This window comes from Zootoca vivipara, chromosome 1 (genome assembly GCF_965207765.1).
Source record: "Zootoca vivipara chromosome 1, rZooViv2.hap1.1, whole genome shotgun sequence".
Taxonomy (NCBI): Eukaryota; Metazoa; Chordata; class Lepidosauria; order Squamata; family Lacertidae; genus Zootoca; species Zootoca vivipara.
The window spans coordinates 17,332,299-17,358,685 of record NC_142582.1 but is presented as its reverse complement, the minus strand read 5'-3'; the positions used below and the strand labels follow the sequence as shown (position 1 = coordinate 17,358,685).

Here is a 26,387-nt window from a genome sequence, read left to right as displayed (position 1 = left end):
GCTTGCTATAGATAGAGGGGGCTTGAGGGGAGTGTGGCAGTGCCGGATTGACGTATACGCTAAACAAGCTGACTCTTGGGGGGCCCCAAATTTTAAAAAGGAATTTAAAGGAAGAAAAAAAAACCTGATTGTACATTTCCAAAATATAAGATTAAAAAAAACAAATAAAATAAAACCTACATACGTGCAACAATCTCTTTGAGTATCTCTGTAATATCAGATCTGTTTATACAAATGCAGGTTGCTTCTGTTTATTTCCACTGCAGCAAGATTTTACATTAAAGCAAAAGACCTCAAACTGTAATGTAGTTGCTTAATAAAATATTTAATTAAGTATTCTTTATATAAGCATGGATCCTTAAATACAAAACTACAAACAGGATAAATTAAATTTATATCTTTCTTATTTTTTAAAGAATATACATACTCCAAAAATTGCAGCAGGCACATTGTATGCAGACAAAATAACAACTGGGCAAGAAATGGATCTTCAAGGAAATCCACTGATCACTGTATCTCAGTATTTGAATTTTAGCAGATTGCTAAGTAAACTCTTCAAAGGGAAGTTTGCCACCAAATTGCTAGAATCTGGAAGCCTACCAAGTTATGCTCTTTACTCTTTGTGTATGCTTTCAAAAACTGGAAGGAAAACCAATTTATCTAAAAAAAAATTCCACATTTTAAGCAAAACATTTTAACACAATCACCTTTCACAATAGGGTAAAAGGGTCAACACAATACTGTTCATCAACATATGCCACTTTTCAAACCCTTCATTTCAGACACACCATTCTAATGCTAATAAAATGCCATAGGAAGATGGACCACAAACTCCTGGGTAATATCCTCAGATGTATTACAAAGAGGTACACAACATGGTGTCTCAGTAACAGGGACTTTCATTAAGATGCATCAAAATCGGATTGATGCATTCTCCTTTCCAACATTATCATACACAGGACACTCATTTTAGCAAAACTGACTTGCTTTAAGGCTGCAATCCTATGCACACATACATGGAAGTAAATCCTATTGAAATTAGCAAGAATTAATTCCAAGCAAACATGGAAGGCTGCATTTATACGAAGCACCTTTTTACCTGTTACGAGGAGTACATTTTATCATTCCATCATCTCTTTTAATTTCTTCACAGGGCATATGCAGTTAAAGCAGACACTGCATGGGCACGTGAAGTCGGACAACACGAAGCAACCTTCAAGTGTTGCCCACATTTATTCCTTGTTAATGCTGCCAACACATGCCACCGACTTTCACTTTGTGATTAGTGATTGATACTGAATTATGCCTGCTGTTTGCTAAATAATGTAAGAGAGCCACATTGGGACGAGATGCGTGGAGAAATGGTGCAACAAAATTAGCCCCCGTTTCTAGGCTGATTTTGTGGCTAAGGGAAGCAACTCTCCCCCAAGAAAGAGCATCAGAAGGTTATACAGAAATGGCTTGTTACTCACATACAGTGTGGAAGTTTTACGTTTCTTGCAAATAGCAGCTGAATTATAATGGTTCCAAGGGGCTCCAGGTGAGGGATGTTCACAAGACCAAAAGCCAAAGCCGCATCCCACATGATATTGACAATCTTTTAATAGTTAGCTCATAGGGATACCTATCATATCATCTTAAATGGATAGCTGTTGCTGAACGTGCCACCAGGGTACCATAGTGCAACGTTAGCTATAGCTCTTGCTGCATTTCTCCTCTCCATCAGATAATTAGAGGGAGACACTTTCTATATCTCATAAAACATACCCTACCGGCAGCTTATCTCATGTAACATAGCTATTGCATGACAACTACATTTAACGACGCCTTCCAGTGCAATCCTGTACATGTCTACTCAGAAGTAAGCCCTCTAGAGTTCAACGGGACTTGCTGGTAAGTGTCTATAGCACTGCAACCTTCGGTATCTGCTTCTTTTTTTTTGATGAATTTCCCTCCTTTCTCAGGAACCCCCACCCCACCGAGTTTGCACAAGGGAAGACAATGAATCAAAGTAGCATAAACAAAGTGTTTCCCCCCCCTAACATTCATAAAGAAACGATTCTGCTGTGAGAAGATTCAGAGAGCACCACCCATTTCCCAGTATTCATTAGTTCTATCCTTTTGTAAGTACTTCTAAGTAGGCCAGTATCTCAAATCCAGATGACCAGACGACAACCGATGCCTCCAAGGGAACAAGATTCTGAGACAACTGAGAAATCAAGCTCTCCAACATATACCCTTGTCTTGGCATAACAACATCACTTTTTTTTAAACACATTACTGGGCACAGGTCATTCCCACCATCACCTATATATATCACTTGTGAGTATTTCACCTTGGGCTTTAAATGTCCTAAAAATTCTTCCAAGACTTTTCTCTTGCAGAGGTTTATAGGACACTTTGCACAATCATGAGCGTGACAATTCTGCACAGTGAGAGAGCCACAGTCATTGAAACTTGCGGGATTTGTAAACACTTCATCAAATACTTGAGATACATCAGCGGCTTTTAAAATCCAATCAATAAATATTGCATTGGAATCCGATATAATTATGCAGTCAAAAAAGTCTTTGTGCTTGCCAATAAAATCTAGCAGCTCTTTCATTCCTGCAGTAAAAGGGATTGCTGTCATAGCTCTTTTCATCTCATCTTCTCTTATGCCAATGTCCCCCAGGTATCTGAAGACTCTGCCCATATATTCTGTCCAGTATCCTTTTCGATAGGAATTTTTTATTTCATCAGGAAGCTTGGAAGCTGGTGCACATTTCACAATCCAAGTATCACTGTTTTCATCTACAACTGTATGGTCAAAATCAAAAACCAGAAGAGCCTTCATTGTTGTTGGATAAATATAAACCTGGAAATGAGAAAGAATTATTTGCTTAAGTATGCTATTACTGTATTATATTATAGTTTGACCATGATCTTAGAAATGCAATTATGCTGGAAAAAATATTGTCTCTTATTCAGAAATCAGGTTGTGTATGGCAGTAATTTAAGCGTGCTTTTGAAAGTATTGCAATCTACAATATCCTATGATATGAAACCCATTTGGAATATGCAAATGTGTGTGACCTGAAGTGGACACACACAAAGATGCACACATGCATGTTGCAATGCCACGTGTACATCACAAAAGGTAGATAATCTAATAGCAGAGCAACACAATGGTACTCACTAGCTGACACTGATGTTTGAAATCTGAATTCATTGGAGGGTGTGGGACAAAAAGCAGTTTCCCCCAATATGAATGCAGATCCCTTTGCAATAGCTGTACATAAAGAGAGACAAGACTACTTGCATTAGCATCCTAGTCTATCTCTAAGGAGCTCAAGGCGACATACTCTTCTCCCTCCTATTTTATCATCACAATAACCTGTGAGATAGAGTAGGCTTAGAGATAATGGCTATAATGAGCAAGTGAGCTTCAGGGAAGACTGAGGATTTGAACCCAGAACTCACCAGTACAATTCCAACACTAAGAATGTGATGCTAACGTCTTTTTCTATTTAGACAAAATAACATACAGTAATGTAATAATGACAGAATTACACAAATTGTATATCTAAGTGTCAGAAGACCCTAGTAGTGGATCAGAAGGGCTGCTTTTAGACGGGATTATGACATCAAATGCCAGGAGCTGGAAGAAGAGCACCTCCCATACCAACATGTCATTAATTATATTGTACTTAATTGGAAGCCACTTTGGGAGTCAATTTTGGCTTAAAAGCAGGGTATAAATATAAACACACACATAAATATTGTGCCAGCTATTGACTTAGTACATAAACACAAAGCAGAATTTTGGCGATGCTTCCGTTTTCATTGAAAGATTATCGGGCTGCAATTCTAAACACATTGTCAGTAGTAGTTATCTTTGAATCTTTGAGCCAAGTTGCTTAGAATCTTGCTCTTCATCCCAGTAGAACCATTATAAAGCACTGCTTGGTTGAACATGAATAATTTGGAGACAGTGCAAGACAAAAACAGATCAAGAAAATAAATATGCATTCATACAATTGCATAAAGTAAGATGATCCACACTCGACTCTGAACTGCTTTTGCGTTCTTTAGACACAGGTAGAGGGTTTTAAGTGACAGTGTTCACCTATATGGAGTCATTTTTTGCAATCATTGTGTGCTCACATGCGCAGGACTTTTATTAAGAGATGAGTAGTGGCACCTTTTTTTTTTAAGCCAAAGAAAAGTACTGAACACAGGCAACGAACAGGGAGGCGATTTAACCTCACTTCCCATTCCCTGTTTATCAACATAAACTGCATGTAAACATCCTCAGCCCCCTGAACACCTTGCAATCTCTGCAGCAAATGATACTTGCATTTAGGGATAAACATTTCACTGTGAGGGCAAGCAGTTGACAGGCCTCTGGCATGCACAGTTCTTCATTCAGCTGGCAGCCCTGCTCTTCCTAAGCAGCAGACAGTTTGGGTCAGTGCTCAACATTAGAACACTACAGTATTTACCTTGTCCTGAGGGGAAGGAAGAAACAGTAGGCGACAGAAACAGTCTGGTAAGCTGCTCCACTATTCAGCTCCCTCCCAGCAGTGCCCAAGCAAGCTGCTGTCTGAAGCTTTCCATCGCTGCCGCCACAGATCTAGTTAGAAAGAGAGGAAAGAAGAGACAAGGAAATTCAGAAGGACGTTGACAAGCTGGAACGTGTGCAGAGAAGGGCAACCGAGAGGATCAGGTTCTGGAAACCAAGTCTTGTGAGGAACGGTTGAGGGAGTTGGGTATGTGCAAGCTGGATAAGAAGAGAGGAGATAGGACAGCCACCTCCAACTATCTCAAGGGCTGTCACATGCAAGACAGAAGGAGATGGTTTTCTCCAGTGGGTAGGACCCCCAAACCAATGGCTTCAAATTACAAAGAAAGGAGAACTGCCATTACAGGGTGATATACAATTTTAATAAGTAAATGAAAATAATAACATTAGGACCAGGGCTGGATTTAGGTTTGATGAGGCCCTAAGCTACTGAAGGTAATGGGGCCCTTTATATGTCCAGCTGTCCTTTGTCAACAACAAATGGTCGCTGTTTTTTATGTTGAATATATGATATATGGTAATTTATGGACCTAATAGGTTTCTAAAGCCATTTTCCACTGTTGCTGTATGTAGGTTTTATTTCATTTGGTTTTTATCTTATATTTTGTAAATGTGCATCCAATTGGTTTTTTTTCCTTTAAATTTTTTTGGCCCCCCAAGAGCATAGCTGCCAAGTTATCCCTTTTTTAAAGGGATTTTCCCTTATGCTGAATAGGCTTCCTCGCAAGAAAAGGGAAAACTTGGCAGCTATGCCCAAGAGAGTGGGGCCCAAAGCTATAGCTTGTTTAGCTTATATGTAAATCCGGCATTGATTAGGACATCAGGAATAACTTTCTGACAGTAAGAGCTGTTCGGACAGTGAAGCAGACTCTACTTCCTTGGAGGGTTTTTTTTAAGCAGACGTTGGATGCTTGGCTGGAGATTCCTGCAATGCAGGGGGTTGGGCTAGATGACCCTCGGGGCCCCTTCCGCCTCTCTATAATAACTGGGCAAACGAGCGCCAAGCAAGCGTCTTAATCGCAGCCATCATCAGAGTCCCACACACACGGCAAAGGGGGGAAAGCCTGCGGGGAGGAGACCCTTTCCCCGTCCTTTCCCCTCCCCTCCCCACCCCGCCACCCCACATCCACCCAACCCGGGTCGTCTTCCTACGGCTTGGGGCCGCCTGCGGGCCGGAGCCCGGCGGAAGCACGGAGGACTAGGCGGAGGGACCGGCTGAGCGGCGGGAGGGGCCGCCGCGCACGCGCGCGGAGGAGGAGGGGGGGTAAATAGCTGCAACAGCAAACAACAACAACCGCGGCCGCCGCTTCAGCAGCAGCAGCGACTCCGCTCACCCGGCCGCACTGACCTGCAACGTCTCCTTCGAAGCCGGGTCACGTGAGTGGCGCCCGGACAACTCTCGCGCCGCCTCCGCCTCAGGACGTCGCGTCACTTCCCTCCCGCCGTTGCCTGGCAACCACCGCACACGAGCTAAGGCCCCGAGTCGCGTCGTCGCGCGTCGGCGGCGGACGCGGCCGGTCGCCTCCCGCCATGAAGGGCTCCGCCGCCGCCGCCGCCGCCCGCCAGGCCGAGCTCGTCAGGAAGCGCCGAGGGCAGGAGCGCCAAGCCATGCGTGCGTGTGTGTGAGGGGAAGGAGGCGCTGCTTGGGTGTCCGAGGAGAAGGGCGGCCGGGCGGTCCCGGTTGATGCGCCTGGACCCGCTGCCAGTTGAGCCTCCTCCTCATGAGGGTCGACGCCTTCGCCTTGGCAAAATGCGGGGCGGTGGGGGGGCGATTTTTCCTCTGTTGTCTTTCTATCCTTTATCTTACTGCTGGGTTGTTGAAACAAAATTAAAAAATTCCTTCAGTAGCACCTTAAAGACCAACTAAGTTTTTATTTTGGTATGAGCTTTCGTGTGCATGCGCACTTCTTCAGATGCTGGGTTGTTGGTCAGTCAAAAGAGATTCAGTGAAATCAGAATCGGTGGGTTTGTCAGCAAGAGATGGCTGCAACACGGTATGCATGGAGCTTTTTTAGAGTGCAGTGTTGAAAACAATTTTTAATTGAAGGAATTTTTATTTTATGATGTATTTTGTGTTGGGTTTTTTTTATCTTGGATTTTTATGCTGTGAACTGCTCCGAGATCTTCAGGCGAAGGGGTGGGATACAAATCGAATGAATGAATGAGGCTGCCCCTGAAGATGGAGATTTCAGCTTTGCTGTTTGAATTTAAAAGCTGTAGTTAGCAGGAAAATGACACTTACATGTCATTTGGGTGCTGCTACCTGATGTTAGGAAAGATGGAGGGCACAAGGAGAAGGGGACGACAGAGGATGAGATGGTTGGACAGTGTTCTCGAAGCCACAAACATGAGTTTGACCAAACTGCGGGAGGCAGTGGAAGACAGGAGTGCCTGGCGTGCTCTGGTCCATGGGGTCACGAAGAGTCGGACACGACTAAACGACTAAACAACAACAACTTACTCCAGATGGGGTCTTCCCTATCCTCAGAGGAACTGTGGCTTATATTCTAAACATTTCATTTTTGCCCTGCTTCCCTGCTATCAGCATTTTCATTGATGTGGCCTTAACTGAGATAGGCTTAAGGTGGGGTGTCTGGGAAAATCTTAAATACTGTACCTTATTTCCTAAACAGTTTTCTAGCGCCTCATAACAGAATACTAGATAGGGACCTTTTGCCACTTCTGTTTTCAGGTCTTAATTTCCTTCACATAGCCAATGGCCCCTGGGAAATGTCATCGATGTTGTGGTTATTCCACTATGAGGAATCACTAAGGCTGAATCTTATATTGCTGGGGTCACTGGTGTGACAGCTGTAGGCATAGTGACACCATTGGGGACCTACTTCCTTGGTGGCTGTGAAGCCTCTGAGCACCCACAAACCCCGTCATGAGGAGGAGAGGGTAGCTCTCTTCGAACCCCCTGGTGGGAAAGTAGCAGGAATGATTGAGCTGGAGAAGGGCAAATAAAAGCTGCCAGAGAGGGTGGTGCCCATGGCACCCTCCCAAAATACAAAATGTACCCAATGGCCCCAATATTTTGACAAATCCTGTCCGTAGTCATTTATTTGGGAATCAGGGCCGTCTTCAGCAGATGTGGCGTCAGGGTGCAAAAATCCGCCCAGCGTCCCCAAATTACCTTGGATCATGTTGGGGTGGCTGTAGCTGCGCACTGCCAGCCATGGGGGGTGGGAAACTCCCCCATGCAGCCCACAGAGGCTTGGGAGTGAAGTTGCGCCCCTCCCAAGCCTCCTCGGGAGGAGATTAATCCTCGCAGAGGTTTGGAAGTGAAGTTGCACCCCTCCCAAGCCTTGGGAGAAGAGCAATCCCCGTAGAGGCTTGGGAGGGAAGCTGCGTGCCTGTCAGCCATATGGTTGGCAGGGCGCAGCTTCCATCCCAAGCCTCTACGAGGATCGCTCTCCTCCTGAGGAGGCTTGGGAGTGAAGCTGCATGCCCGTCAGCCTTATGGTTGGTGGGGCACAGCTAGTGGGCATGCAGGGAAAGGGGAGGCTGCCGGCAAAGCCGCACAGTTTCTCCACTTGCTGGGGCACCCCTGAGAGGCTGGCGCCCTGGCGCAACGCACCACTAAGCCCTATGAGAAAGACGCCTCTGCTGGGAATAAGTCCCCCTGACCTCTGAAGTGTTCTCAAGCATCTCAGCAGACCTATAAGGTTTTAATCCTATGAACGTTTACATGGGAGCATTCTTGCTGAAACCAGAGAAGGAACATGTTTTTAGGGTTGCAGTGTGAAGATGTCTCCATCATACAGTGTGCTCAGGGTTGCTATCTCAACCTGGTATAAAAGCATGATCGTTTAGCCCAGAAGGTGAAAGAGTTGTAAGCGGCATTTGACAGAAAACTTTTTTTCATATCTAGCAGATGAAGATGATGTTGTGGAGGGAATATTTCTTCCGGTGGGAGTAGATCTTCGCCAAATAACTATACTCCCCAAAAAAGAATGGGAGAGGATTCACGATAGCCTCACTGCCCCAGCAAGAGAAGCAGCCCGGATTCGTGCTGAAAGGAAGGAGCGAAAAGATCTGCACTTAAAGTCTCAAGCACTTGTGAAAAACTGGCATAACACTATTGCAGTAAGTGACACACATACATTTCAGTGCCTGTGGAATGTTTATGACAGTCCTGGTTGTATTTCTATCCTTTTTCTTACTATTGGGTTGGTCAGTCAAAAGAGTTTCAGTAAAATCAGAATATGTGTGTTTATCAGCAATAAATTACTGCAACATGATTTACATGGGGCTGCCTCTGAAGACGGTTCAGAAATTTCAGCTGGTGCAGAATTTGGCAGCCAGGTTGCTCACCGGGGGAAGATGGATTGAGCATATAACAACAATCCTGGCCCCTACTGTACTGGCTGACAATCAGTTTCCTGGCCCAATTCAATTTGCTGTAAAGCCTTAAATGGTTTAGGACCTCAATGCCTCAAGGGGCACCTCTCTCCATATGAACCTACCTGGACCCTGAAATCATCTTCTGGGGTCCTTCTTCATATGTCTTCTCCTTGAAAGGTCTGGAGGGTGTCAACACAAGAATGTTCCTTTTCTGCAGTGGTTCCCCTTTGTGGAATGCTCTCCCCAGGGTGGCTTGCCTGGCACATTCATTATTTATCTTTAGGTGCCAGCCAAAAATGTTTCTTTATAACCAGGCATTTGACCGATTAAACATTCTATGGCCTTTTAAATATGTTAGTTGCAGGGGGTGGTGGGGTTGTTGGTTTGATTTTGTTTTTTATTTAGGTATCTTGTGTTCTCATTTTGTATTTTTATGTTGTAAATCTCCCCGTGATCTTCAGATGATTTAATAAATAATAATGATGATATTGATAATTTTATAGTGTGAGCTGGGAAATCCTGGGTTCAGAACTCACCTCAACCATGAATTTTTCAGGTCAACTCATATTGCAATAGATAAAAAATAACACTGATTTACTATGCAGACAGTTGAGCACTATTTACATGTATAGGCCCCACTCCTCAACCAGAAAAGCTCCCAGAGGAGCTTACAAATTGATAAAAATAACACAGCCCCTGCCCTCAGGTTTGCAGACTAAAAAAAAATGACAAAATAGGGAAATGGGATATGGCGGGGATCAAAGAAAAGACACATACTCAGGCGCCATGAACTTAAAGGTACAAGTTTTTTAAAATTAACAGATTGGATGGATATAGGCTGATCATCGTTTGTTTGTTGGTGGCTCCTGAGAAATAGCCTGGCAACCCAACCTACCTGGAAGTGACTGCAATGCAGCCAGAAGTTGTTGACCTTACTGGGTGGGGCCTTCATCTCCTGGAGCCTAAATGAAATCTGCCAACACTTTGTGGCATCATAGCAGGTAGGCTCATGGCTCATAGACACCCAGTACCGTCATCCTCAGATCAGATAGTCCTGTTCCTCACAGGACAAGCCTCTGTGAAGGGGAGGCTGAAAACAGCAGTGGCTGGTGATGGCAGATCCTTGCTCTCTGCTGCTCATTCTGCTGAGTATTAGTGTCATTGATGCTAGTTTAAACAACAACATTCTGATCCCCAACATCATCATCATCATCATCATCATTTTAAATTTGTATGCCGCCTTTCCACAGTTAAAAACAATGCCCAAGGCGGCTTACAACATGACAAGATTTACACAATTACAAAAGTCACAAACAATATATAAACCACATCAAAAAATACACAACCAAATGAAAAACAATTTCCACATAAATCAAAATCTTAAAATAAGAATACAGCATTAATACAGTTTAAAATGACATAGGTAAGAAATAACAGCAATTTAAACAGCGGTGGCAGCAGTCCTTCATAGAGCCCATCAGGCCCCGCCCTGGAACAGGTGGTGAGTGGCAGGACTTCAGGTTTCTTTTGGAACACACGGGCCCATAGAGCTACAAGTGGAAAAGCAGCCCATGCCTTGCTTGCAGGGTGGAGGAATATTTTTGTAGAAATTTCAGCTTTTCTTAACACAGGCAAAAGGGTACTGTTGGCAGTGTTTACATAAATGATTACAAACTCTTTTTATAAATGCTGTGATTCAAGGACTGGGAAAATATAAGCATTTCCCCGGAGATTGTATCAGCAACATTGGGTGCCTTGCTTGGTGTCATAATGTGCAGCATGCGTGTGCCAGAGCAGTGGGTTATATGTAAAAAAAATGTTAGTAGTTAGTAGTTTATAAATGAACAAATGCCTGTTTACTACTCTAGACTAAATGCCTTAGTTGAGTACTTCATTACAATGCATCATGCAAGGAAGTTGGGTGCATAGGGTTATGGGGAGGGGTAGTACCTCTGCTGGGGTATGCCTCATACTCCTTCTGGGATTGTTTATCCACCTTTGGTCCCCACCCCTGCCCTCAGCTCACCTGTGGCAGCAGCGGCTTCAACTGGCTGGATAAACCAGGTGTGGGTAGCCGATGGGTCTCAAACCCTAGGTGAGTTAGTTAGGGTGTGCAAAGACAGGCTCTGGCAGATTGAATGGATGAGACTCATAGTGGGTCCAATTGTCAAGAAGGCAGTTTCTATATGTGCTATAGAGGGACATGAGGACAGATGAGGCTTGTTAACCTGGGAAGGTAGCCCATCTAGGAGAAGGAAAAAACTGATCCTAAACCTCTACTGCCTTATGGGATATCTTCAGGAGAAGAAAAGGCTAAGAAGTAAACCCTGCACAAAGCTGGAGTGGAGTCCCTAAGATGGTTGGCGCCTTGTATGATTCTTTTTCTTTGGACCAGATCAGCTAGGCTGAACGGGGGGCGGGATCTTGTTGTCTGGGCAGCACAAGACCTCTATACACACTGCCCAGGCTTGTGCCCCAAGGAGGTCACTTTGGTGCTGCTAACACATCAGTTTGACTTCATCCCCAGAGGTGGACTTCATTTTTGCTTGAGACAGACAGATTGCAACAATATTGAATGAATGAATGAAATATTGCATTGCAGGGTATGGCACAGGCAAAACTGGTAGCCAAGAAAGAACGTCAGGAGAGGGATGAGGAAGAAAAAAGAAAAATTGACCTGGAAGAAGCAAAGTATGAAGCACAGAAGCGAAAAGAGGCAGTGGAAGAATCCAAACTCTATCAGTACTACCAGAATGAGAGAGTGAAAGACTTCCATGTAACATTTATTATTATTATTTCACTTTAATGTGGGGGATATGTTCCAACATAGGAGCTGTATTAAATGAGGGAAATAGGCACAATCAAAATGGCTGTTAATAAGCTTTGCTTGGGATCAGAAGAAGCCGAGAGGAGCTGGGGAAACATTGTCTAATTAGACAGTAAGCAATGGGGGGGGGGGTAGCATTCCCATCAATAAAAAACCTGCTATCAGGTAGCCCTCTTAACAAATTTGAAAAACTGGTTTCATTGACACAGATCATTAACATTGGAAGAGGGTAATAGCTCTGTGTGAGGCCATGAGAACCAGCTTATGCCTTTCTTTGCAAAGCGGGCCAGTCACATCCCAAACTGTCCAAGAATCGCTGCCACCCCCCACCTCATCTTAATGTGTATAGGCCCCAGACAGGAGTGGGTTCCGAGGCTATTGAAGAAACACTGGTACGGGGACTCTGAGATAGCATCCTGTTTATTTGACCTTCCCCAGTTGAAAGAAACTTGCTTTCCTCCGTCAACTTGTTTGATGAAGCAAGCAGAGCCAGCACCCAGCTCTTTGCCTCTACCCAGAGATCAGAGCAACCTGCTTTCCCCTGTTGGCTCCAATCCCTATATCTTTGTGGCATGAACCAAGTGACTTAGGCTCATGGGTCCCATCCCCCCCTAACCTTATGAGTTGGCAAACTTCTCTAATTATATAACATTTAAACCTATATCTCAATGATACTTTCCACTAGTAAGATTGAACCATATATCTAGGACAACAAGCAATATATGCTGGCTATGTAAAGCAACAAGTGCAGATATGTATTATATTTTTTGGACTTGTCCCAAAACGAAGATTCTTTGGATTGAAATATGTAAAAGAAATTGATGTTATAGCAGGGTATACATTTCTAATGAACCCACATACCCAATATTGTTTGGGTATGTGAAAGATCGCATTTTAACAGACAATGGAGAAATGGTCATAAATTTATTCACTGTTGCTTGTATAACTATTAGCTCCTAAGTGAAAAGAAGAAAAAACTCCTATCAGCAGAGAACTAGGTAATCAAAATATGGGAGGTTGTAAATATGATAAAATCGAGAAACATGGTCAGAGTTAGAAAAGGAAGACAACCTCATGATCATTTTATAGAGTAACTAGCTGGTCCTGCCACGCATTGCTGTGGCTCAGTCTGTTAAATGGAGCCTCAGATTCCCCCTTCAGACTCCCCTCACCTTCAGAGACCCCCTGTTTTACGTGTGTTCTGTTTACACAGGCGCATCCCTGTGACTCCCCCCCCCCTGTCCCGACCCATGACCCATCCCAGCCCCTCCTCCCCCCACCCCCCACCCCCGGCTCATCCCTGTGATTGGCCCCACCCTGTCCTGACCCATGACCTATCCCACCCCTCCTCCCCCCATCCCCCACCCATGTGAGCCCCCAGCTCCACTCGGCCCAGTCTGCAAAGCTGAGCTGAGATGCTGTGTAGAGGGAAGCTTTCCTACGTGCAGTACCAGTGTAGCCGTCGCTAGAGGGCGCTGTTTTGCAACCTCTCCTATGCTCCCAGCATGCACTTTTGTCTGAATTGTCAGTTCTGGAACATGTGGTTTTTAGGGTTTTACCTGGCCCAGGTGCGACATCTGTCTACGCAAATGGTATGGGCTTGCTCTCGTAGTCACATTTGACTTTGTGTCCAAATTTGAATGCAATCGGTCAAGTGGTTTCGTTGAACATTGGATACAAACACACATGCCCAGTTTACATTTTTACACATATAGATTGAATTTGTTTATAATATATTGGAATAACAAAGCACAAGACAATATACAGTAAACCAACACATGTTATTAAGTATCATGTAACTTAACTTTCAGAGTTCTCACTCTTAACCCATTAGAAATTATCAGCCACTGTTGTTAAGGGGAAACGTCATTTGCATAATACATCACTGGTGCATCGTTTCTTGTTTTAAAATATTGTTTGTTGTTTAAATAAAGCAATAAAAAGAATCCCTATCAAACGTTGCAATTTTATTTTGCAGAGAGCCCTCTTGCTTACCGAATGCATAAAAGAAAGAGATGCTCAGATTGAATTTAAAAAGGTAAAAGAAAACCTGTACCGCTGCAAAGATGAAGAAGTAGAACGTGAACGCCAAAAAGCCATACGAAAAGAGGAGGAAAAGATCAGAGAGAACCATAGGAAGAGAGTGCAACTCAGCAAGGATCATCTGGAACAGTAAATATAATTAGCAGAGCTCTTTTTTCAAGCCCACAGAATAAAATAAATGTGTCATTTCTGGCGTAAGCACATTTGCCCCATAAAGCAACAACATAGAAACTGATCTGTTTTAACATTTGATGGGGGATGGGGCAGGAAACCCCACGTGTTCACTGTTATTCTTCCAATAGTGTTTGGGGAAGGGCCGTAGCGTATGTTTTGCGTGCGGAAGCTCCCAGGTTCAATCCCTGGCATCTCCAGAGACAACCGTGCCTAAAATCCTGGAGAGAGCTGCTGCCACCACTCCAAGTAGACCAGGGTTCCCCAAACGTGGGTCCCCAGCAGTTTTTGGACTATAATTCCCATCATCCCTGACCACTGGTCTTGCTAGCTAGGGATGATGGGAGTTGTAGTCCCCCCAAAACAGCTGGAGACCCAAGTTTGGGAAACCCTGGTGTAGACAGTCCTAAGTTAGATGGACCAATGGTCTGCGGTGCTTGATTTTGACAACTACTGCTGCATTAGTGCCTGGGCAGATAAATATGAAAGAGAGACGGTGATTTAAAAAACCAAAACACCATATTGGACCATGTTCTGAATTAGCAGCTGTAACTCCTTACTCCCTCTCACTACTGGGAGGAAATTGTACTCCAAGTACTATTTGCCCTGGGACTCCGGAAGTGAGGGAGAGGCCTCTGCCGCTAGTCAACAGAATAAGGACCTTCACAGGGATGCTGCATCTCCTCTCTCTTAGGAAGAATACAAGTGGCAAGTTGAAGGCCAGCCTGGCCTCAACCATTGGCCAGATGATGATGATGATGATGATGATAATTTATTATTGATACCCCGCCCATCCAGCTGGGTTTCCCCAGTCACTCTGGGAGGCTCCCAACAGATTAAAAACAGAATAAAACATCAAATATTAAAAACCTCCCTAAACAGGGCTGCCCTCAGATATCTTCTAAAAGTCAGATAGTTGTTTATTTCTTTGACATCTGATAGGAGGGCGTTCCACATGGCGGGCGCCACCACCGATAAGGCCCTCTGCCTGGTTCCTCCCCCCCCCTCCTTAAATGAAAGAATACTCAGCTCCAACTGCAAGTTGATCTGAGAGTTCAGAATTAAATGGCTAAGGACCGCAATACCTCAAGGACCGCCTCTTTCCATATGAACCTACCAGACCCTGAGATCATCTTCCGAGGCTCTCCTTCGTGTACCTCCTCGAGAGGTCCAGAGGGTGGCAACATGAGAACAGGCCTTCTCTGCAGTGGCTCCCCGTCTGTAGAATGCTCTCTCCAGGGAAGTTTGCCCGGCACCTTCATTATATACCTTAAGGCGCCAGGCAAAAATATTCCTTTTTAACCAGGCCTTTGATTGATCCAATTTGCATCCTATGCCCTTTTAAATTTTGTTGTGGTGGTGGTGGGAAGGGGGGCTATTGGGTTGTTGTTTTTATTTTTATTAGGTTTCTTGTGGTTTTATATCTTGATTTTATTCTGTGAACTGCCCTGAGACCCCCAGGTATAGGGCGGTATATAAATTCAATAAAAATATAATAATAATTGAGAGGAAGGCTACCCTAGCCTCTGCTTATCAGCCTGAGGAGCAAGGGCACCTGTAGGAATTTTCATTTTCTGAACTGTTTTAATGTTTTAAAAATTGTATTGGAGATAATTTGATTGAAAAGTGGGGGTACACCTTTAGAGATAGAGAAAAAAGAAGGCCTGCGAATAACCGCGATCCATCTGTACCAGTCTTCTTGAGCATCCAGAACTTCTGCCAATTGTAGAGGAACTTTAGACATGGCTCACTGACAAATCTTTTCTATGTTTTAGGATAAAAGAGCATGAACGTCTAGCAGCACTAAGGAGGCTGGAAGACAAAAGGGAAAGGGCAGAGATTCAGGAGCAGGTCCGGCTAAATCAACAGGAAGTGCTGCAGAAAGAGCAGGAGGAGCATGAAGACAAACTCAGGCGTAGAAAGGAGCATCAGGTATTAAATGGGAGCTAGTAGACAAATGTGGCGCCCAGGTGGCGCTGTGGTTAAACCACTGAGCCTAGGGCTTGCTGATCAGAAGGTCGGCGGTTCGAATCCCTGTGACGGGGTGAGCTCCCGTTGCTCGGTCCCAGCTCCTGCCAACCTAGCAGTTCGAAAGCACGTCAAAATGCAAGTAGATAAATAGGAACCGCTACAGCGGGAAGGTAAACGGCGTTTCCATGTGCTGCTCTGGTTCTCCAGAAGCAGCTTTGTCATGCTGGCCACATGACCTGGAAGCTATACGCCGGCTCCCTCGGCCAATAATGCGAGATGAGCGCGCAACCCCAGAGTCGGTCACGACAGGACCTAATGGTCAGGGGTCCCTTTACCCTTTACCTTTAGTAGACAAATGTATGGAACTTGGGATCTGAAAAAACGCATTTCCGTTTCCATTCCATAGGGACTTTGAGTTGGTGCTTAACTTGGACAAATGACCAGTCAAATTACTCACAGGCTTGCTTATGACAAAACGGAGGGGAAGTTGGTTTCTGGTGCTTAGGCCAAGAGCTTGTGTCATTGCTTTTCAGATATGACTTTGTAGGGGAGCCTTTAGTTCAAAGGTCAGGAGAGGGGCTGCTTAGAGAGTGGTTGTTAGGGATGCGGTAAACAAAACACACATTCTGAGGTTTTTGGTTGTTGTTGTTGTTGTTTAAAGGCACATGTTGCTGACCAGGTGACTCTCAAGGCTATCGAGAAGCAAAAAGAAGAGGAAGAGGATGATAAAGTCCGAGCACATTATAAAGCAAAGCGAGCTATGGCTAAGCTGACAAAAGCAAAAGAAGATGAAATGCACAGGTAGGCAGAATGTGAGCGGGAAATGGAAACACATTACCCAAATAAAACAAGGCACAGTTTTCTTGCATTATGAGTTATTATGGTAGAGACCCCATCTCGCACACAGAGATACTATGAAAGGAAAGTAACACTGCGACAATTCTTGCGTCAGTGCCAGCGTTTCCGCTTGCTTGATGAACAATCCCCCCTCTTCCCCATCATATTCTTCTGGGGGTTCTTCTTGGTCCCAACAAAGCCAATTTCAGGGGAACCGGGGGTGGGTGGGTGTGGGGAATCCTGTTGCACTAATAGAGGTGCTTGGTTGGCCTCTGCTAACAGGACATGTTTGTTGAATCCTGCCCTGTGGGACCAAGGACTCTCAATTCAGTTTTACTCTGCTGCGAACTATTTTATTTTATTATCTTATTTTATCTTATCTTATTTTATTTTATCTTATTTGACTGATAACATTTGCATCCTGCCTTTCTTCCATCACAGAACCCAAGGCAGCATACATGGTGCTGCCAAGCAATCTCCCAACCTTGAGATCACTGATTTGAGACAACGTTTTAAAACTTTTTTAGACTGCCGTGCCTGCTGCCCTGGGTGTAAGGGCAGGATACAAATCAATCAAACAAACAAATGTGCCCGCAGACCTGCCTAGGAATCAATATACTGTAAGAGATTAATATTATACAGAGAAACTCTAAGGCACATATGGGAAATAGCATGCAGCCAGTGGGCCAGATAGTTACCTCGGTGATGTACTGTGGGCCATTCTGACAGGTGTCAATCACCCGACGTCACAAGTGACTCCAAGCAAACTAGAATTCCTTTGCAGGGGCCGCTTGAAGTGCAACCGCAGAGAAATATTCTTCTGTTACTAGCTTCAATTCAAGCCGGCCCGTCAAAGAGATACTTGCACTTACAGCAAACTGTGTTTGGGGCTTGCTGCAAGTTGAGATTCCAGCTAGCTTGCGAAGCCCACTTCAGGCAAGCACCAACTCCATAGTACATCTGGCCCCAGTGGGCTGACTGTAAGCACTAGTCAGCTGATTGATGTTGACCATAAGCCGATTTTGGGTAGGCATCAACAGGTAGGAAACACTGTAGTACATACAGTATGTATGTATGTATGTATGTATGTATGTATGTATGTATGTATTTAAAGGCAACTCCCAATTTGCATTCTGGGCCATCACACACAATGGCAGAGTGCACATAAGCCCTCCTCCTTTTCCGACCACATCCGGTTAGCTGCGATGTGCGTGTGCACAGTCGTGCGCCAATTGGACGCGTGTAAATCAGCTTTTGCTTGTATTAACTTTCCATTCTGCCCTTCCCCTGAGGATCACAGGGCAGTTTACAAGCGTTAGGCTTCCTGTCACCACCAAGCAGCTGAAGATTGCTGACAGCAAGCCTCCCTCACCGAGGAACAACTGGGAGCATTTTAAGGCTCCTGATTGCTCCTTGGCAGCCAGCTCTCCACCTGTCTGGCACCAGATGTCATGTATGGGTAGAGATACAGAGCACCAGTCCTTCCTCTGATTGGCATAGAGGAGTGTGGTTTTATCCAATTTGGTAGTTTAATCAAGGCATGCTCCAGGCCTCCCCTCACAGCACGCAGTTGATGAAACTCTGGCACTTATGGCTGAACCATTGCAGGTTAATGGAGGCGCACAGAGACAACATTACTAGCCGCCTCCTGGCTTATATGAAAAAGGAGGCTGATGATGAAGATGAGCGTATCGCTAGGGACATTGCAGAGACGGACGCGCAGCTGGAGAGAGAACGCAAAGAAAAAGAAGAAAAGAACAATGCTGAACTAAAATCCATCAAAGAGCACAGAATGAATGTGGTAAGAAAAATAAAATTAAACACGCTTTTCTGTTTTACCATTTCTTATTTATTAGTTGGAATGGAATCCAGCATTGGGTCAGCAGAATTCTGCTTGCACAACTGGATTTCACTTTTACCTCTTCCCCCGTGCACCCCATAATAGGCTTCAGAGGATCCCCCAGCCATGTAGAGCAGATTTTGAGGGTATGTGGGAGGACACAAGGGAGGGAGAGAAAGGTGAAGTTGCATTGAGAGAGCAGAAGTTCAGTTTGTAAGTGGACAGTGTTGGATGCAACCTTTAGTCTAAAAAAATAGACTTCTTTTACAATGGCGCTGTGTTTCTGAGCAGCTTTCATGAAGGCAAGTTCCGTTAAAATAGTGGGACTGGCTTACACATAAAAGTATTTAAAAGTTGGATGCCCAGAATATCAAAATTGCATATATGTAACTCTTAATGTTACTAGCAGGTTAGAGAGTCATCAGATGTTAGGCTTCACTACCACATGATAAGAACTGGATTTTGTTGTTATAGATTAAAAGGAAAGAAGAGAAAGCAAAACAGGACAGACTAGAGGCTCAAGAAATACTTCGTGGACAAATAGAAGCAGATCGGATTTACCAAGAACTGGAGAAAGACAAGAAACATAGAAATCATTGTGCAAACTTAAAATTGCAAGAAACCCATGTCATGCAGATAGTAAGTATGGGCATTAAGTTTGCAAAGTATTCTTCTTTAAAAAGGGGGGAAATGGAATATGACTTGTACATTTCTGTCCAGTGCTTGAGAGGGCAATCTTGAGTGAGAAAACTGCCCTCTGGACCTGCAAATGGATGGTCCCAGAGACAGGCTTCCTCTGTCTCCAGATGACAAACGCCTTAGAGAAAAAAATTCCTTCAGTAGCACCTTAAAGACCAACTAAGTTTTTATTTTGGTATGAGCTTTCGTGTGCATGCACACTTCTTCAGATACTGAAGAAGAAGTATCTGAAGAAGAAGTGCATGCTTCTGAAGAAGTGTGCATGCACACGAAAGCTCATACCAAAATAAAAACTTAGTTGGTCTTTAAGGTGCTACTGAAGGAATTTTTTTATTTTGCTTTGACTCAGACCAACACGGCTACCTACCTGCCTTAGAGAAAGAAACCTTGCGTCCTGTCAGAAATCAAAACCGGGAACATCATCACTGTAGTGTAGTAAACAGAGGCTTGGATCCTGAATATCATGAGCAGAAAACTCACAGAAGTATTCTTCCTTCCTTCCTTCCTTCCTTCCTTCCTTCCTTCCTTCCTTTTTCCGTCTCTTGTCTCTCTCTCCCTCCTCTGCATGCCATTCCAGAGGGTTATAGGGGTCCTGCACAGTGTAGGTTTCTGGGGCATTGCCAGAGGAAGGGGGGAATGTCCCAAAATCAGATGAGGGGGATCTTCCATGTTTTGAAAGTGTAGGTGATATTTTAAATACAGTGGTACCTCGGGTTAAGAATTTAATTCGTTCTGGAGGTCCGTTCTTAACCTGAAACTGTTCTTAACTTGAGGTACCACTTTAGCTAATGGGGCCTCCTGCTGCCGCCGTGCGATTTCTGTTCTCATCCTAAAGCAAAGTTCTTAACCCGAGATACTATTTCTAGGTTAGCAGAGTCTGTAACCCGAAGCGTACCACTGTATTTAAATAGACAAAAATTGACAGGTTCCCTGTTCCCAAGTGGCAAACAACAGTGGCAATGAATGAAAGAGACCGCGTGAGTGCAAGGAGGGAAGAAAATAGACAAATGCCATTACAGATACTTAAAGCTTAGTTTAATCACTTGATTAAACTGGGATTCTCAGCATGCTGAATTTTACATTCAGTAGTTAATGTTGTACTTGTGTCCCACTCACAATGTTTATTGACTTCATAGAACAAGGATTGCACCCACACAATACCATCTAGTGCTTTAGTCGTGTGCTTATTATTATTATTATTATTATTGAGGGAATCAGGACATCTATAACTTTATAGTTTCAGTTTTAATCTATATATATAAAAATGTAAAAATCGTGAAACTGTGTTTGACACTTTTCTCCGTAACCGCTTGACCGATCGTCCTGAAATTTTGACACAACGATCCAGGCCACTCCTAGAGCGTTGTTGGGGGCAAAAATCCCTCAAATCACACACCTGCGCAGGTACAGAAATGCTTTTCCACCAACTCAAACAGCACGCTCAAGTGGCGTAATACCCTCCTCCACCCCCTCCCTTCCTGTGAAATCTAACTCACACCCACAAACCAAATGACATCATCATCAACCAAGCAACTGGAACACCAAGGCGGCCATTATCAGACCAACCACTACGCCTTTGTTTAATGTGGGCCCCTGACAGGCCCGGGGGGGGGGGAACCCACAACAACGCACTTGGGGGCATGGCAAGGGGTTTTTACTTTACCATTTAGCACCACTAACCCCCCCCCCAAAAAAACCCCACCAAAAAACCAACATTGCCAAGTGGAGGTCGGGGCCTGCCTGGGGGGGGGGGCACAGGACACAGCACAGCCTTTGATTTATGTAGGCCCCTGCACGGCAAGGGGTTTTTACTTTACCATTTAGCAACACTACCACACCGGTCATGGGGGGGGGGACAAACTGAATAGATCATGGATCGGGACACATGGGGCCAGTCACAGGGATAAGCCATAACAACACACCACACCCACAAACCCCGCCTCTGCCACGAGATCCTATAAAACAGGAGGCCTTTGCTCCATTTTACATACTAGGCCTCAGGTCTACAGCCCATTAAATACTATCCCAAATGGAGCCCTGGGTGGGAGGTGGGGGGAGGAGGAGCCCAAATAGGTCATGGGCTGACGTAGGGTGGGGGGGTAGATAACCCACATCAACACACTTGGGGGCACGGCAAGGGGTTTTTACTTTACAATTTAGCACCACTAAACCCCCCCCCCAAAATCCACAAGACAAAAATAAATACCATCCTTAAAAACGTCCTGAGATACGCCGGTCATGGAGGGGGACGGGACAAACTGAATAGATCATGGATCGGGACACATGGGGCCAGTCACAGGGATAAGCCACAACAACACACCACACCCACAAACCCCGCCTCTGCCACGAGATCCTGTAAAACAGGAGGCCTTGGTTCCATTTTACATACTAGGCCTCAGGTCTACAGCCCATTAAATACTATCCCAAATGGAGCCCTGGGTGGGAGGAGGAGCCCAAATAGGTCATGGGCTGACATAGGGTGGGGGGGTAGATAACCACCCCATTTACAATCCCCTACCTTCCCCTTGCAACTTCCTGGGTTTTTTATGGAACTGAAAAACTCGGGTACTTCAGAACGCACCTTTTATTGCCAGGCCCTTACAGGGCCCGGGCCAGGTAGATAATGTGGCCCTGTTTTTAACCCTTTTGTTACTTTTATCATTTTACTGATTGTGAATATGCTGACCGAGGCCCCCTTTAGATTCGGAGGCCCGCCCCAAGTGGCCCATATGACCCCCCTCCTTCTGTCTGGGCCTGTCTGTTGCTACGGGGCTATGGGGCATCGCTATTTGACACACACACACACACCCGGGTTGGGATTCTTTAAGTAGTTATCTGGGTCCCAGGGCACATCATCATCCCCTATCCTTAATCTAAATATATAGAAATGTTCACGATTCGTTCGCAGGGGCCAATGTATGGAGATACAGGGGGGAGGGGACAACAGAGGGCTCAGACAAAAGTAAATACTGGGAAATAGAACCCAGAAACTGACAACTCCTTCTCCAATGATGGGGGCCAATGTAGGAAGATACCGGGGGTAGGGGCCAACACTCCCCAGGAACAACAGAGGGTTCAGACAAAAGTGCATGCTGGGAAATAGAATCCAGAACCTAACAGTTCCTTTTCGAAGGGTGGGGGCCAAGGTATGGAAATACAGGGGGGAGGGGCCAACACTCCCCAAGGACAACAGAGGGAAGGGTATCCTACCGAAACACAGGGATGAGCCGGGGTGGAGGGAGGAGGGGCAGGATACGTCATGGATCGTGACAGGGTGGGGGGGGTGTCACAGGAAAGAACCACAGCAACGCGTGGCCGGGTCAGCTAGTATATTATAAAATTATTGTTGGATATACTTAAGATTTCCCTCCTCCCTTCCATTGCAGGTTGAAAAAAGGTTAAAAGAAGATCATGAGAAACAAGTGGAGGCAGACTATGTCAGACAAAAAGAACGCATTTTATTATTCAAGGAGCAGGAATTCCAGAAGTATGCAAAGAAAGTCATTGATGAGCAATCCAAGACTACTCGGAATCTTTACCCTCTTTACAAAGCACTCCATGAAGGTGACCGAGGTATAAACAGACCAGTTTTTGGAGAAAACGAACAGCCATGTGAGAAGCAGCCTACTAAGCTGCCGTTTATAGGTGACACAGCTCAAGAAATGAAATGGTTAAATGAATTTGAATATGGGCACACTAAGGGTCGGCTAGGTTTTTCATGGTAAGGAGAACCCTTCCGAATGCTACAGTGAAAGTAATGCATTCTTAAATAACCCCAAATTGTAGTAGAAAATTAGCAAGTTTAAGATGCCTTAATAAAGGTTGCAACCATCCAAATATTTTTATGTATAACTTTGAAAATTAAAAAAATTCTAATGATGTGTAGCATTTAGAAGTTCCAAAAAAGCCATTCACACCTTTCGATTCAATTTTATTTCAGGAATTTCTAGTCCTTTATTCCTTAAGTTTCTGCTACCTGTATGAACACCAAAAATAACACACACTTCGAGAACAAACTATTTGCTGTACCTCTTCCGTTTAAACTTTTTAGGCTAAAAGCATTAACTAGCCAAGTATTTGCCTCTTGATAGCCAAAATTCCACCCATGGCTATTTTTCTTTCAATAGCCAGCATGCCACTCCCTGATCCCAATCAAAGTTAGAACCCACCTACCCTCCATTGCACTGGTTATTTGTGAAAGAGAGAAACATCATGCAATGGAGGGACTGTGGCACTCAAAGTAGGGAGCCATATGCAAGGAAGTAACTAGTTGGGAACAGAGGTGCTTATCCTTTCCCTCACCCCCTTGACTGGGAAACCACATCTTGGGCCAGACGGAATCTAAAGTAGTTAGGGCTGCAGAATAAATGGAACAGGTAGACAGCATCTCTCCGGCTGCCTTCTGTTGTTCCCTTTCAACTGCCCCTCGCTGCTTTGCGTGTCAGATTGGGAAGTGCCATCAACTTGAAAGATTAAAAGGAAGTTGAGCAGTGGCTAGTTTTCTACAAAAGTAGGAATAGTTTGACCCTTAGTATAAGTCATGGACTATGTACCTATAGAACTTCTGTCACCCCTTCTTGATCAATCATCATCTAGCCTTTAAGCAATATTTTAATCAACAGATAACTAAGACCTCAGTATAAGTGCCTCTTTGATGAACAGTGAAAAGAAACAATAGTTTAAGTGTGAGATGGCTTACAACGTAGTAAAGGATAATTTCCAGCAATGCACTGTTTACTTGTAATAAAAGCTTTGTTATGACAACATTTTGCAGTTTTGGAGTTGACATAGTGCCCAGGGAAGAATATTCTTCAGTGTTGACTTTTATAAAGCAAGACTGTTTATAGAAATGCTTTGGAATCCTCTTTACCAAAAATGAATAAATAAAATAAAAACAAACTGCAGCATTTATTTATTACATTTCTGTCGTGCCTTTCCTCCAGGGAGCTAAATGCAATAAAAATGGGATCCCAAAATGGTTTTTCCCATCCAGGTACTGACCAGACTCAGAGCTACTTAACCTTAGCGTGGTTCGCTGCTTAAGGCCAGTTTAAATGGGATCCCCCTATCCCAATTAGTGTCATACCCCTGGTGCTGCAAAGGAGATATGCACACAAAATAAGTTTTCCTTTCAGGTTTGGGAATTGCTTGTACAAGGTGGGTGCAGCTATACAACTGGCATTGGAATTTTAGGCTTCACTTCCCTTATCAAACCTTTATTAGGCATTATGCAAATAAAACCATAAAAGAGAAAATAACATATAAAAGCCTTGAAATATATATAAAAAGGCAGCAGTTGGCTACATACATACATATATATATATATATATATATATATATATATATATATATATATATATATATATACATGTAGAATCAGTGGTTTTCCTTGTTAACCTGCTCCTTGGAGGACTGCTACCAAAAACTCGGCTACCCCCGCCGTTACCCTTTGGTCAGCGTCAGATAGGCAGAATCCCACACTTTCACCTTGCTGGGGTTCCAGACCACCCAAAAGAGGGGAGAGCACGCGTTGACGGAGCGTACTGTACAATGGGCAATGAAAGAGAATATGCTCTACAGTGTCCGGGACATTCATAGAACATCTGCAGAATCTCTTGTTTCTAGGTATGTGTTGGTATCTTCCCCTGACAAATGCCGAGGGAAAAACATTCAAACGGGCCAGCATAAAAGCCCTACGTTGGGCTGGGATTATTAATTTAGTGACGTAATTGGCTTTGCTATCTAAGATACTTAAATCATAGAATATGGGGGAGCAAATTTTGTTTACAGCTACCATAATATTTTGTCTCTCGACATCCTTTAGTCTAGTTAGGATATTATGGAAAATGTATTGCTCGTTAGAATTTACAGGGGCTCCAGCTCGATGCCTAAAGATTCAATCTTTTTTTCAAGGTACTGATACCATCTTGATTTATAGGAGTCTTTGAGCAAATCAGCAAGCAGACTTGATGGGGGGCAGCGAAAATGGCAGCATAACCAGTATTTTATTGAGGTGGTCCAGGCCCAATATTCCATTGTGTGTATGCCTATTTCTGCACACATTGTTTCATATTTGATCACAGTTGGGAGTCCAAGAATACGTCTCAGAAAGCTGGAGTGAATCTTTTTTAAATCACTGTTATATGCTTGGACCCATAGCGGGATTCCATAGAATATCTGGGATTGCACTTTTGCTTGAAATATCTGATTGGCCGCAGGAATAAATTGATTACCTTTCTGATAATAATAAAAACGGGCAACTGCTGATGAGGTGCACTTTGCCTGTTTTATGGCATTTGTGCGATGATTTGCCCACCCTAAATTGCTCTGGAATAAGATTCCCAGATACCTATAGATTTTCACTTGTTGGATTTCTTGCCCTCTTATTTTCCATTTCTCTAATTTCCAAACATTCGAGAAGATCAAAATTTTTGTCTTCTCATAATTTATAGAGAGTTTGTTACATTCGCAGTAAAGGATCAGAGAAGATATAAGACGTTTCAGACCCAAGCTCGTTAATGATAGTAGGACAGCATCGTCTGCGTATAATAAGAGAGGAACTGGTTTCTGATTAATTTTAGGGGCATGTGATTCTATTTTTTGGAGGTGATCTGGCAAGTCTGATAAAAATAAATTAAATAGAAAGGGGGCAAGAATACACCCTTGTTTTACCCCTTTCGAGTTTGGGATGTCTGATGAAAGGTGACCTTTGGTGTTGAGTTTGACCTGACAGGTATTGGAAGCGTATAGATTTTGTATTAGAATCAATAAGCGCTGGTCAATTTTAGGCATCTACGGTAGTATTTGCACTGCATGTAGGTAACTTGTTAGTTGCATGCCTCTCAGTAAGGCACAATATCAGGCCACCTACAGGCAAGGTAGGGGGATCTACCTACTGGGGACCTCCCCTGGTATAAAGGGATACATTAGTTTGTGGTTTTAGTGATGTCACTCAAAGATAGTAGCTTAGCTTCAGAGTTCTATTTATTAGCAGCTGCCACAAGGCCAACCAGTTCAACAGCAAAGAGCCCATGGAAAATCTTGATGCTGAAGCTGGGGTACACCTCTCCACAAAGGCTGGGATTCAA

General features: G+C 44.1%; 2 protein-coding genes across 7 annotated transcripts; one reads left to right on the top strand and one right to left on the bottom strand.

The window, feature by feature from the left end:
• Window positions 1-304: 304 nt before the first annotated feature.
• PHOSPHO2 (phosphatase, orphan 2) lies at window positions 305-6,133 on the bottom strand. Of its 3 annotated transcripts, none has more exons than XR_015946697.1 (3): window positions 5,913-6,133; window positions 4,485-4,615; window positions 305-2,857 (listed from the first exon to the last, which is right to left on the bottom strand). XR_015946697.1 is itself a non-coding variant. In XM_088656195.1 (2 exons), exon 2 carries the CDS (start codon window positions 2,834-2,836, stop codon window positions 2,114-2,116), a length of 723 nt encoding a protein of 240 aa, XP_088512321.1. In that variant the 5' UTR covers window positions 2,837-2,857; window positions 4,485-4,621; the 3' UTR covers window positions 305-2,113. The 3 variants fall into 3 exon arrangements, 1 of the variants encoding a protein (XP_088512321.1); XR_015946701.1 differs by having other exon boundaries at window positions 5,899-5,947; XM_088656195.1 differs by lacking the exon at window positions 5,913-6,133 and having other exon boundaries at window positions 4,485-4,621.
• On the top strand, window positions 6,045-24,198 carry CFAP210 (cilia and flagella associated protein 210). Of its 4 annotated transcripts, none has more exons than XM_088656126.1 (9): window positions 6,045-6,176; window positions 8,442-8,653; window positions 11,514-11,687; window positions 13,717-13,910; window positions 15,728-15,884; window positions 16,585-16,724; window positions 18,369-18,561; window positions 19,075-19,239; window positions 22,686-24,198. In XM_088656126.1, exons 1-9 carry the CDS (start codon window positions 6,095-6,097, stop codon window positions 23,022-23,024), a joined length of 1,656 nt encoding a protein of 551 aa, XP_088512252.1. In that variant the 5' UTR covers window positions 6,045-6,094; the 3' UTR covers window positions 23,025-24,198. The 4 variants fall into 4 exon arrangements, with proteins under 4 accessions (XP_088512252.1, XP_034968991.3, XP_088512186.1 ...); XM_035113100.3 differs by having other exon boundaries at window positions 8,439-8,653; XM_088656060.1 differs by having other exon boundaries at window positions 6,045-6,182.
• The last annotated feature ends 2,189 nt before the right edge of the window (window positions 24,199-26,387 follow it).